The sequence below is a fragment of the Lotus japonicus genome, chromosome 1 (genome assembly GCF_012489685.1).
Source record: "Lotus japonicus ecotype B-129 chromosome 1, LjGifu_v1.2".
NCBI lineage: Eukaryota > Viridiplantae > Streptophyta > Magnoliopsida > Fabales > Fabaceae > Lotus > Lotus japonicus.
In genome coordinates this window covers 5,426,777-5,439,283 of record NC_080041.1, presented here as the reverse complement: position 1 = coordinate 5,439,283, position 12,507 = coordinate 5,426,777, and the positions used below count along the sequence as shown (strand labels likewise).

The following is a 12,507-nucleotide window of genomic DNA, read 5'->3' as shown; positions in this document are numbered from 1 at the left end:
TTGTACTCTAATTTCTTGATTGTATCTAACAGTTTCAACTCACTTTGATAGTTTGTTCAACCATGACTTTATGATCCTTGAGCAACTAATTCAAATTTCTAGCCAAATGCCTTCTGCTCCTACTTATTGGCACCACATGTGTGTGAAATATTGTGGCATTATTAGGCTTTATATCAAAGTCCCTGATAAAATGATCTTTTCCTGCATCTGATACTTGAGGATCTTCAATAAGGTCTTTAACCACTTCAGGCATAGGCTGATCATTCATCACATTCTTCCAATATTCTCCCATGTCCTTTCTTGCATAGCTGAGGTTTACAGCCTTTTAAGACATCGATGAAATAGAAAGGTATCAGCAACAAATGACAAACTCGTTAGCTCAAATTTCAACAACAACTTGAGTTAGTTTGAAAATCCTTTTACAGTTGATTCTAAAGCTAAAATTAATTAATTTTTTGAGAAACTTCAATGAATAACTTCTCAATATTAGAATTAGAATTAGAATTGATTATGAGAAAATAGAATATGATGAACACATCCTATTGGTTGAATGAGGAAATGATAGAGCTGCTTCATAAAAGCTTACCAAGAGAATAGAGAAGACTACAAGCATGGCAGAGATAGACTTCATTTCTTTGCTTAGATGGGGGACTCCAAGTTAGATGAGACATTTCAAGTCTTGGATATGCTCTTGATTATTTATTTTTGAAGTCCTTAAGTGACACGAGACCTACACATGTCCATCTATATGTGTGTACACATTTATGTATGCATGGATAGCAAAGCTAATCAGAGTGTGATAAGTGAGACCGTAGTCAGTTCAATTGTTCTATTTAAATCTGACATGGATCATCCGTGTTTATATATTGTATCCAAGATTAAGATTAATTTCTTTCATGAGATTTGTAGAGTCAGACACAGTTATATACCTCAAATCAAATATAAGAAGAGCGATGTGAATGGTTAATGTTTACAAGAAACAAAAAAGAAAAAGAGGTGGGATTTTAATCATGCTGCTATCCCTTGTCAACTTTCAGATTTTTCTAAAGCTATATTTGGATAATCTTTTGTTAGTATCAGTACAAACATATATTAATGAAGGAGGTCTAACTCAACACAAAAGCTAGCTCAAGAGTTAAGGTTTGCACAATCATATATAAGCAATTGCTTGGCCACATCTCTAGCCAATGTTCTAACAATTAACACTCGCTTCAAAATATAAAGTAGATGAAATTCTTCGTATGGATTGAGATGAATGGCAGATCAGAAGAGAAACTGAGGCTTGGCTTCACTTTTGGCACCTTGAAAGGCTCGGCTTCATTGCTGAGAATCTGCAGAACTCTTCTCATGGAAGGCCTCATAGCACTATCAGGATTAGCACAGCTCAACCCCAATAGCAGCATCATCCCCATTCCTTCCTCATCAAATTCCCCATTCAACCTCTTATCTGCAGCCTCAAGTATCTTCCCTTCATAGTGCAACCGCCAAACCCAATCCACCAAATTCACCATCTTTGCACCACCCTCCCTCTCAATTGGCCTCGTCCCACAAGCCACCTCCAGCACCAACACCCCATAGCTGAACACATCAGTCTTATCATTGGCCTTCCCATACTGAAGATACTCAGGTGCAAGGTACCCCATTGTCCCAGCAGTTAAAGTGGAAACAGTACTCTTATCATGGTTTGTTTTGCTGTTTTGGTGTTGATGTGTTTCCCTTTAGTTATTTCTGCTTTCATCCTTTCGAGGTGCTGGCTGGTTGTTTTTCTAATTTGGCTATGTGCTTCTTGCTCTGTTCCCTCTTTTTGTTTGCTCTGTTTCTTTTTCTCTTGTTGGCCTTGGTGGTTAAGAATAATGTTTTTGGTCCCCTTAACAAATTGCAGAAGCGAAAGGAAGAAGAAACTGAATTTTTTATTGAATGAAAATGAATGAGTGAATTGGGTTTGTACAGATGTTCTTGCTTATATACAATGCAAAGAGTAAAGTTACTCTTAACCAATCAGCTAACTGACTAACAAACTTAGGAAACTAACCTAACTATCCTAGAGTTCAAAAAAAAACATAACTATCCTAACCATCTCAATTAACCAAGTAACTGACTCAGTAATTAAGATAAGAAAGGTAAAGGTAAAAGTAAAGTTGTAAACTATTTATTCACTATATCTAATACCCCCCCCCCATAACTATCCTAACCATCTCAATTAACCAAGTAACTGACTCAGTAATTAAGATAAGAAAGGTAAAGGTAAAAGTAAAGTTGTAAACTATTTATTCTCTATATCTAATACCCCCCCCCCCCCCCGCGCAAACTGGAGAGTGTATGTTATACAATCCCAGTTTGGAGAAAATGTGGCGAAAAGGAGCAGGAGATAATGGCTTTGTGAAGATGTCCGCGAGCTGAAGTGAGGAAGTAACTGGAAGCAAATGCACTAGTCCTTCCGTGATCTTCTCACGAACTATGTGACAGTCCAATTCAATATGCTTGGTCCGCTCGTGGTAACTTGGATTGTGAGCTATGTGCATAGCAGATTGGTTATCACAGAACATAGAAACAGGGGATGTCTGTGAAACCTAAAGATCTTGTAACAAGTAGATGAGTCACTGGACTTCACAAACGGTAGCTCTCATGGCTCAATATTCAGCCTCACAAGAGGATCTTGAGGTGGTGGTTTGCTTCTTTGAACGCCAGGACACCAAGGAAGATCCTAAGAACATGCAGTACCCAGTAATGGATTTGCGAGTATCCACACAGCCAGCCCAATCAGAATCGCTAAAGGCTGTTAGAATCGTTGAAGAAGCAGCAGGGTATAAGAGTCCCCAACCAGGACTACCTTTGATGTAACGCAAGACACGATGTACTGCAGCTTCATGCATGTCTGTGGACTGTGGGAGCTAATAGAAATTGACTCAGTTGATTAACCACGTATGCAATATCTGGTCTTGTGGTGGTGAGATATAGAAGACGACCAATGAGGCGTCTATAAGAGCTTATATCTGAGAGTGGAGTGCCTGAGCTAGCACTGAGTTTCTGAGAGCAATCCATTGGAGTTGTAGCTGATTTCCCACCAAGCAAGCCTGAGTCAGAGAGTAATTCAAGTGCATACTTTCGTTGATTCAAAATAATCCTGGACCGGGCGAGCCCCTATAGGGCCAACGCCCTGGGGTAGCCCGCCATGTGGCGGGGCGTTTGGCCTCTACGTAGGGCCTAGGTGCGGCCCAAGCGGCCCATCCAAGGCAAGTTAGTTGCGCGGGGCCCATACCCCCTACACACTATAAATAGGTAGCGGTTATCTATTGTAAGGACCTTTTAATTCATTTTCTCAATAAACAAGTGAAATTCAGTGATAACCTCTCCTCTTTCTTCTCTCTTCAAGGCATTCACCCCTCCCTCTAGGTACTACCCTGCCTAGCAATGTTCTATACCGGAACATTTGGCGCCGTCTGTGGGGATCGTTAGATTTTCGATTCCCAAACCACGAGAGTTTATTGCGTGTTCAAGCTTGTTAGGTTTCGATTTTTCGTTTACATTTCATCTCGAGTTCTTGAGTGCTTTTCCTGGACGTAACAACGTCCTGTGAGTGCTTAAGCATCCTCCAGTTGCGTCCTAGAAGATGGAAACCCGTCTTAGAAGACAGGGCGATTCCCCGGGACGACTACGTGTTTCGCCTCCACGCCGTGTCCAGCAGGTGCACTGTGAATCGCCTTCTTTGCAGCAGGCACCGCAGGTGGAGCCAACAGTTCCACCTCCTCCTCCGCCTCCTCCGTCTCCAAGATCGCCATCTCAGTCACCCTCGCCTTCACCTGTCCCATCGCTTTCACCTCAGAATCCCCCTGCGTAGGTTACTCACGGAGAATGGCGTCAGATGATGCGTAGTATCGGTGATATTCAGCAGCGGAATGCACATTTGCAGGCGCAGCTCGATTTTTTCCGTCGGGAGAAGCAGGACGATGGCTCTCGCGAAGCGGATACAGTGGCGGAATTTCGTCCGTTTTCTACCGAGGTAGAAGCGGCAATGATACTGGATAATATGAAGACGTTAGTCTTGGAATCGTACAGTGGAGATTTGGATCCTAAGGATCATCTCTTGTACTTCAACACGAAAATGGTAATCAGTGCAGCGTCGGATGCAGTGAAATGCAGGATGTTCCCTTCCACATTTAAGTCGACGGCGATGGCGTGGTTCACAACTTTACCAAGAGGTTCGATTTCAAATTTTCGTGATTTTTCTTCAAAATTCCTAGGGCAATTCTCTGCGAACAAGGTTCAGCAGGTGACGATCAATGATTTGTACAACATCCGTCAGCAAGAAGGCGAGTCTTTGAAGAAATTAATGGCGCGATACAGCACGACTTCTATGAAGGTGGAGGACGTCGAGACGCGTTCTTGTGCCTTAACCTTCAAGAACGGTTTGCTGCCGGGGAAGTTGAACAGCAAGCTGAGCAGAAAACCGGCTCAATCCATGGCGGAGGTGCGCGCTCGGGCGAGCACGTACATTCAAGATGAAGAGGATGATGCGTTTAAACGCAAGCGCGCGAAAATAGAAAAGGATGGAATGTCAGTTAAACACTCGAGAAAGGATAGGTACGGTGGCGAGCGGGGTGATGGGAACCGGCGTAAAGAAGAAAAAGCGAAGACAACGGTGAAACCTACTAGAAAGCAGTTGTACCCGCCAAGAGAAGATTATGAGCGTCGACGCCCTTGGCTATCGCAAGGCTATCAACGGCGTGAGGAAATGGACATGGTGCTTAACACTCGTTCCGAGGGGGCAAAGGGACAAGCCTAGTAGATGAGCCTAAGGTTCCAAAGTACAAGCCCCGGGGTACAGATCCGAACAAGTGGTGTGAGTATCATCGTTCGATAGGACACGACACCGACAGCTGCTGACTTTAAAGCGCGAAATAGAAAAGTTGGTAAAAGCGGGAAGCACAAGGCGATATGGCCAGGGGGATGATCGCCAGTATGATGACCGAAAAAAAGGAGATCATCAGAAGGACAGTCGTCAGTATGATGACCGAAAGTGGGACAACCGTCAGCGAGATGACCGGCAGTATGACGACCGCCATCGCAATGACCGACGGGAGGTTGAGAAGAGGCAGGGCGGTCACCGCGGAGGACCGCGGGAAACCAGGAAAAAGAGGCGCATGCAATCGAGGAGCGGGGCTCGAATAAGACTTTCACGCATAGCCTAGGACCGCCAGCAGGAACCATAAACACCATCGCCGGAGGATTCGGCGGTGGAGGCGACACCCAGGCAGCAAGGAAGCGGTATGTGCGGGCGATGAACTCTGCCCATGAAATTCATTTTGGATTTGAACATCCAGACATTACAATCTCGATGGCGGACTTCGACGGAGTTAAACCCCACAAGGACGATCCAATAGTGGTCCAGCTGAGGGTAAACAGTTTCAACATCAGGGGAGTGCTCTTAGACTAGGGAAGTTCAGCTGATATCATATACGGGGATGCATTCGATAAGTTAGGGCTATCCGACAGCGATTTAACACCTTATGCAGGAACGCTTGTGGGTTTTGCCGGCGAACAGGTCGTGGTTCGGGGCTATATTGACTTGGACACAATCTTCGGTGAAGAAGAAAATGTGAAAGTCTTGAGGATTAGATACCTCGTGCTGCAGGTCGTGGCTTCATACAACATAATCATTGGCAGGCACACTTTGAATCGGCTTTGTGCAGTGATCTCAACCGTACATCTGGCGGTCAAATATCCGCTGAGTAACGGGAAGATTAGAAAGCTTAAGGTTGATAAAAAAACGGCAAGGGAATGTTACAATAATTGCCTGGATTTGTATGGAAAGAAAAATGCAGCAGTCGGTCATCGTTGTTACGAGATCGAAGCGCCAGATGATAATGTAGATCCAAGGGGCTGTAAGATCAAGTTTTGATCGTGTAGTACAACTCTTATGTTTTGATGATTACAAGTTAACATTTAAGTATGAACAATTATGGTACTCTAACGTGTTTTTCTGAGTGTGCTATTTACAGGCTCTGACCTCAATTCAATCTCACACAAATCAGAAGCATTGTGCATAAAGAGTGACCCAAGCAACGCTTTCGCAACATCTATGTTCACTATGAACAGTAGAAAAGCTTCAGAAGATCTGAAGTTATACAAGCTCTGATGTGGACTCAGTCACTAGAAGTTCTGAAGATCCAGAAGTTCTGATAATCAAGAAACACTGAAGGTTCAGATGTTCTGATGGTGTAGAAGACTCTGAAGATCCAGAAGCTGAATAGTGGAAACTCTGATGTCCAAAAGCAAGAAACTCTGAAGACCATGTACTTCCCTCTGAGTTCAGAATCAGAAGATACAACGGTCAGAGGATCTGTGCTTTCCCTCTGACTCTGATCAACTGGCTTCACAAGTTCCAACATGAAGCATTCCCCTGATCAGAAGTCTCCTAGATTTAAAGGTCAAGTCACTATCCAAGTACAAAAGTAACTGTACCATCCTGACGACCTACCTAACGTTCTCAGCCACAGCAGAAGCTGGAATTTCCAGAACTGCCCTCCAACGGTAGCATTTCCATGCAGCGTTCAAACCCTAATCCTTGGAGTATAAATATAGGCTGAAGATTGAAAGATGCGGTTGGAAGAATTACACACTCGCAAGCTATATTCAAAAACCTTCAAGCATTCTTTCATCTGAAATCATTGTGTTTACTATTAGCTTTTTAGAAGCAAATCTCTTGTAAACATTCCTTATTAAACAGTTTGTTTAGTTACCTTTAGGAGATCCAGGTTGATCAGATCCTATAGAAGACTAAGAGAGTGAATCTTAGTGTGAGCTAAGTCAGTGTAATTGTTAGTCACTTGTAGGTTTCAAGTGCAGTTGTAACACTTTACCTGATTAGTGGATTGCCTTCATTCTAAGAAGGAAGAAATCACCTTGACGGGTGGACTGGATTAGCTTGAGGGATTTATCAAGTGAACCAGGATAAAAAACCTTGTGTGCTTTTCTATCTCTTATCTTTAGCACTTAAGTTCTCGAAAGATTTGCTAGAATCTTTAAGGTGGAAGTTTTTACTTGAAAATGTTATTCAAACCCCCCCTTTCTACCGTTTTTCATACCTTCAATTGGTATCAGAGCGCAAGTTCTGATTACCACACCTAACAGTGTTCAGTGATCCGGGCCGGTGTGAAAAACAATGGCTACCACCAGTGAAACTCAAAGAGATGGTTACAATGCAAAGCCTCCCATGTTCGACGGTCAAAGATTCGAATATTGGAAAGATAGACTTGAAAGTTTCTTTCTGGGTTTTGATGCAGATCTCTGGGATATCATTGTGGATGGCTATGAGCGTCCAACTGATGAAGAAGGCAAGAAGATCCGAAGGTCAAAAATGACTGCAGATCAAAAGAAGCTTTACTCACAACATCACAAAGCTAAAGCAATTCTTCTAAGTGTTATTTCGTATGAAGAGTACCAGAAGATTACTGATCGTGAGTATGCAAAAGGCATCTTTGAGTCCCTGAAGATGTCTCATGAAGGAAACAATAAAGTCAAAGAATCAAAGGCATTGTACTTGATTCAAAAGTATGAATCCTTCGTCATGGAGCCAAATGAGTCCATTGAAGAAATGTTTTCCAAATTTCAGTTGCTGGTAGCTGGAATACGACCTCTCAACAAGAGCTACGCAACTAAAGATCATGTCATAAGGATCATCAGATGTCTTCCTGAAAGCTGGATGCCCTTGGTGACTTCAATAGAGCTCACAAGAGATGTTGAGCGTATGAGCCTAGAAGAACTCATCAGCATACTGAAGTGTCATGAGCTGAAACGCTCAGAGATGCAAGATCTAAGGAAGAAGTAAATAGCCTTAAAATCCAAATCTGAGAAGGCTAAAGCAGAGAAGTCAAAAGCTCTTCAAGCTGAAGAAGAAGAAGAATCTGAAGAAGCATCAGAAGATTCTGATGAAGATGAGCTGACTCTGATCTCTAAGAGACTCAACCGAATCTAGAAGCATAGGCAGAGCAAGTACAAAGGCTCTGGAAATACCAAAGGAAAGTCTGAATCCTCAGGTCAGAAGAAGTCCTCACTTAAGGAAGTCACATGCTTTGAGTGCAAAGAATCTGGGAACTACAAAAGTGACTGTCCAAAATTGAAGAAGGACAAGAAGCCAAAGAAGCACTTCAAGACCAAGAAAAGTCTGATGGTGACTTTTGATGAATTAGAGTCAGAGGATGTTGACTCTGATGGTGAAGTCCAAGGACTCATGGCTATTGACAAAGACAAAGGAGCAGAGTCAAAGGAAGCTGTTGACTCTGACTCAGAATCAGAAGGAGATCATAATTCAGACGATGAAAATGAGATATCCTTGATAGCTCCACTGAAACACCAGTCATGGTATCTGGACAGTGGATGCTCGCGTCACATGACGGGAGAAAGGCGTATGTTCCAAGAGCTAAAACTTAAGCCTGGAGGTGAAGTTGGTTTTGGTGGCAACGTAAAGGGTAAAATTGTTGGTACTGGTACTATTTGTGTAGATAGTAGTCCATGCATTGATAATGTGTTATTGGTAGACGGCTTAACCCATAACTTATTGTCTATAAGTCAATTAGCTGACAAGGGTTATGATGTTATCTTTAATCAAAAGTCCTGTCGGGCTGTAAGTCAGATTGATGGCTCTGTTCTGTTTAACAGCAAGAGGAAGAACAACATATATAAGATCAGATTATCTGAGTTGGAGGCTCAGAATGTGAAGTGCCTTCTGTCTGTTAATGAAGAGCAATGGGTATGGCATAGACGGTTAGGGCATGCCAGTATGAGAAAGATTTCTCAGCTGAGCAAGCTAAACCTTGTCAAGGGCTTGCCCACTCTGAAGTTCGCTTCAGACGCTCTTTGTGAAGCATGTCAGAAAGGCAAATTCACAAAAGTCCCTTTCAAGGAAAAGAATGTTGTCTCAACCTCAAGGCCGTTGGAACTTCTGCATATCGACCTTTTTGGACCAGTGAAAACTGAGTCTATAGGTGGCAAGAGATATGGGATGGTCATCGTTGACGACTATAGCCGCTGGACATGGGTAAAGTTTCTAACCCGCAAGGATGAGTCTCATGCTGTGTTCTCTACCTTCATAGCTCAAGTGCAAAACGAGAAGGCTTGTAGGATTGTGCGTGTCAAAAGTGACCATGGTGGAGAGTTTGAGAATGACAAGTTTGAGAGTCTGTTTGATTCCTATGGAATTGCACATGATTTCTCTTGTCCCAGAACTCCTCAACAGAATGGTGTTGTTGAGAGGAAGAACAGAACTCTTCAGGAGATGGCTAGAACCATGCTCCAAGAAACTGGCATAGCTAAGCACTTTTGGGCAGAGGCAGTAAACACAGCGTGTTACATTCAGAACAGAATCTCTGTCAGACCAATTCTGAATAAGACTCCCTATGAATTGTGGAAGAACATAAAACCCAACATTTCTTACTTTCATCCTTTTGGTTGTGTTTGTTATGTTCTTAATACTAAGGATAGATTGCATAAATTTGATGCTAAGTCTTCTAAATGTCTATTACTTGGTTATTCTGAGAGATCTAAGGGTTTTAGATTTTATAATACTGATGCTAAGACTATTGAAGAGTCTATTCATGTTAGATTTGATGATAAGCTTGACTCTGACCAGTCAAAGCTAGTTGAGAAATTTGCAGATTTAAGTATAAATGTTTCTGACAAAGGCAAAGCTCCAGAGGAAGCTGAGCCAGAGGAAGATGATCCAGAAGAAGAAGCTGGTCCCTCTGATTCACAAACTCTGAAGAAGAGCAGAATCACTGCAGCTCACCCTAAGGAATTGATTCTGGGCAACAAAGACGAACCAGTCAGAACCAGATCAGCCTTCAGACCCTCTAAAGAGACCTTGCATAGTCTGAAAGGATTAGTTTCCTTAATTGAACCCAAGTCAATTGATGAAGCTCTTCAGGACAAGGACTGGATTCTGGCCATGGAAGAAGAATTGAATCAATTTTCTAAGAATCATATTTGGAGCTTAGTGAAGAAGCCTGAGAGTGTCCATGTAATTGGAACAAAATGGGTGTTCAGAAACAAGCTGAATGAGAAAGGAGATGTAGTCAGAAACAAGGCAAGGCTAGTTGCTCAAGGCTACAGCCAGCAGGAAGGAATAGACTACACAGAAACATTTGCTCCAGTAGCAAGACTAGAAGCAATCAGACTGTTGATCTCTTTCTCAGTGAATCACAACATAATTCTACATCAGATGGATGTTAAGAGTGCCTTCCTAAATGGATATATATCAGAGGAAGTCTACGTTCATCAACCCCCAGGTTTTGAAGATGAGAAGAACCCAGACCATGTGTTCAAGTTGAAGAAATCACTCTATGGTCTGAAGCAAGCTCCCAGAGCATGGTATGAGAGACTCAGCTCATTCCTTCTGGAGAATAAGTTTGTAAGGGGTAAAGTAGATACAACTCTCTTTTGCAAAACTTACAAAGATGATATCTTAATTGTGCAAATTTATGTTGATGATATTATATTTGGTTCTGCTAATCAATCTCTATGCAAAGAATTTTCTGAGATGATGCAGGCTGAATTTGAGATGAGTATGATGGGAGAACTCAAGTACTTTCTGGGAATACAAGTTGATCAAACACCAGAAGGAACATATATCCATCAGAGCAAGTACACTAAAGAACTTCTGAAGAAGTTTAATATGCTGGATTCCACAGTGGCCAAAACTCCAATGCATCCTACATGCATTCTGGAGAAAGAAGATGCAAGTGGTAAAGTATGTCAGAAGCTCTATCGTGGTATGATAGGTTCACTTCTATATTTAACTGCATCTAGGCCAGATATATTATTTAGTGTTCATTTATGTGCTCGTTTCCAATCAAATCCAAGGGAAACCCACTTAGCTGTTGTTAAGAGGATTCTAAGGTATCTGAAAGGCACCACTAACCTTGGCTTGATGTATAAGAAAACATCAGAGTATAAGCTTTCAGGTTATTGTGATGCTGATTATGCTGGAGATAGAACAGAGAGAAAAAGCACTTCTGGAAATTGTCAATTTCTGGGAAGCAACTTAGTCTCATGGGCAAGCAAGAGGCAATCAACCATTGCACTATCAACTGCAGAGGCAGAATACATCTCAGCAGCAATATGCAGCACTCAGATGCTCTGAATGAAACATCAGCTGGAGGATTATCAAATCCTAGAGAGAAATATCCCAATCTATTGTGATAACATTGCTGCCATTTCATTGAGTAAGAATCCTATCTTACATTCAAGGGCAAAGCACATTGAGGTAAAGTATCACTTTATTAGAGATTATGTACAGAAGGGCGTACTTCTTCTGAAGTTTGTTGATACTGACCATCAATGGGCAAATATTTTTACAAAGCCCTTGGCAGAGGATAGATTTAATTTCATTCTGAAAAATCTGAATATGGACTTTTGTCCAGTATGAAGATGGATCAGAACCTCTGACTATGATACTTCTTCATCAGAAGTTGTCTAGTCCAGAAGGTAACTCTATCAGAGTTTATGTACCCACTGGTGCTGACTCTGAAGCTGAGACAGTAAACGTGTGTCAGTATCTCTGATGCATAGTTCCTTGTGCCCGTGTGACAGTCTGTCATAATGAGTGTTGATGTGCTTCTCTCCTGCGTGTGATATGTGTATTTCCTGTTAATATCTATCTTTAATTTTTAACCGTTGATTTTAAATTGCTTTTTGAATCAACAACGGTTATTTGTCAAAACCCACTATACACACACGTTCTCCTACACTTACGGTTTTACACTCTCTCTCTCTTCAGTTTTCCAAAACCTCTTACCCACGATTTCTCTCTCGCTCTCTATTCATCTTTCAACTTCATCTTCAACCCCAAAACCTTCAACCGCTCCAACAATGGTGAGACAAGCCAGAACTGAAGCCGTTGAAGCAACCAGGTTCCCTCACATGGTAGTGGGTCAAGCTACAGGCCAATTGGGTCCTGAAGCTCCTGATCAAGGTCAAGTTCAAGGGCAGATTATTCCGATTGCAGAACGGGGCTGTGCCGTTCACTGCGTGTACGCTCCTGAAGAACTTCAAGTACTGGCAGAATGGAGATTCGACCTCGACAATCTTGCTGCAAATGGGTATGATCTTCGTCCTGAAGTCCGTGTTCAAGGCTGGGAAAATTACTTCAACAGGCTTCGAGGACCCGTGTATGACAAATTGGTCAAGGAATTCTGGAAGCACGCTGACTGCGATGACACTCAGGTGGTCTCCCACATTGCTGGAAGGAGAATCATAATTACTGAGAAGTCATTCGTGAATCTGCTGGGTGCAGACACTGCACATGGGTATCGATTCCAACTCACTGAATCGAAGCTGAAACCCAAAACGAAGGATGAGACCAACAAGGTCCTGTACACCACATACAAACCGGGCAAGACTGATTACAAGGTGGTGGATCTTCATCCCAAGCTCAGAATCTGGCACAAGATTCTGCTGCACTGTATCAACCAGAGGCCAAAGGGCAGTTCCCCAGATTACATCAACTTCTGC

At 42.5% G+C, this 12,507-nt stretch overlaps 2 protein-coding genes across 2 annotated transcripts; one reads left to right on the top strand and one right to left on the bottom strand.

The window, feature by feature from the left end:
• Positions 1-85: 85 nt before the first annotated feature.
• LOC130733194 (organ-specific protein P4-like) lies at positions 86-631 on the bottom strand. Its single transcript, XM_057585313.1, has 2 exons — positions 587-631; positions 86-322 (listed from the first exon to the last, which is right to left on the bottom strand). The coding sequence occupies exons 1-2, from the start codon at positions 629-631 to the stop codon at positions 86-88; spliced, it is 282 nt and encodes a 93-aa protein (XP_057441296.1).
• Positions 632-3,865: 3,234 nt separating this feature from the next.
• On the top strand, positions 3,866-4,783 carry LOC130748554 (uncharacterized). The gene has a single exon (XM_057601810.1). The coding sequence runs from the start codon at positions 3,866-3,868 to the stop codon at positions 4,781-4,783; it is 918 nt and encodes a 305-aa protein (XP_057457793.1).
• The last annotated feature ends 7,724 nt before the right edge of the window (positions 4,784-12,507 follow it).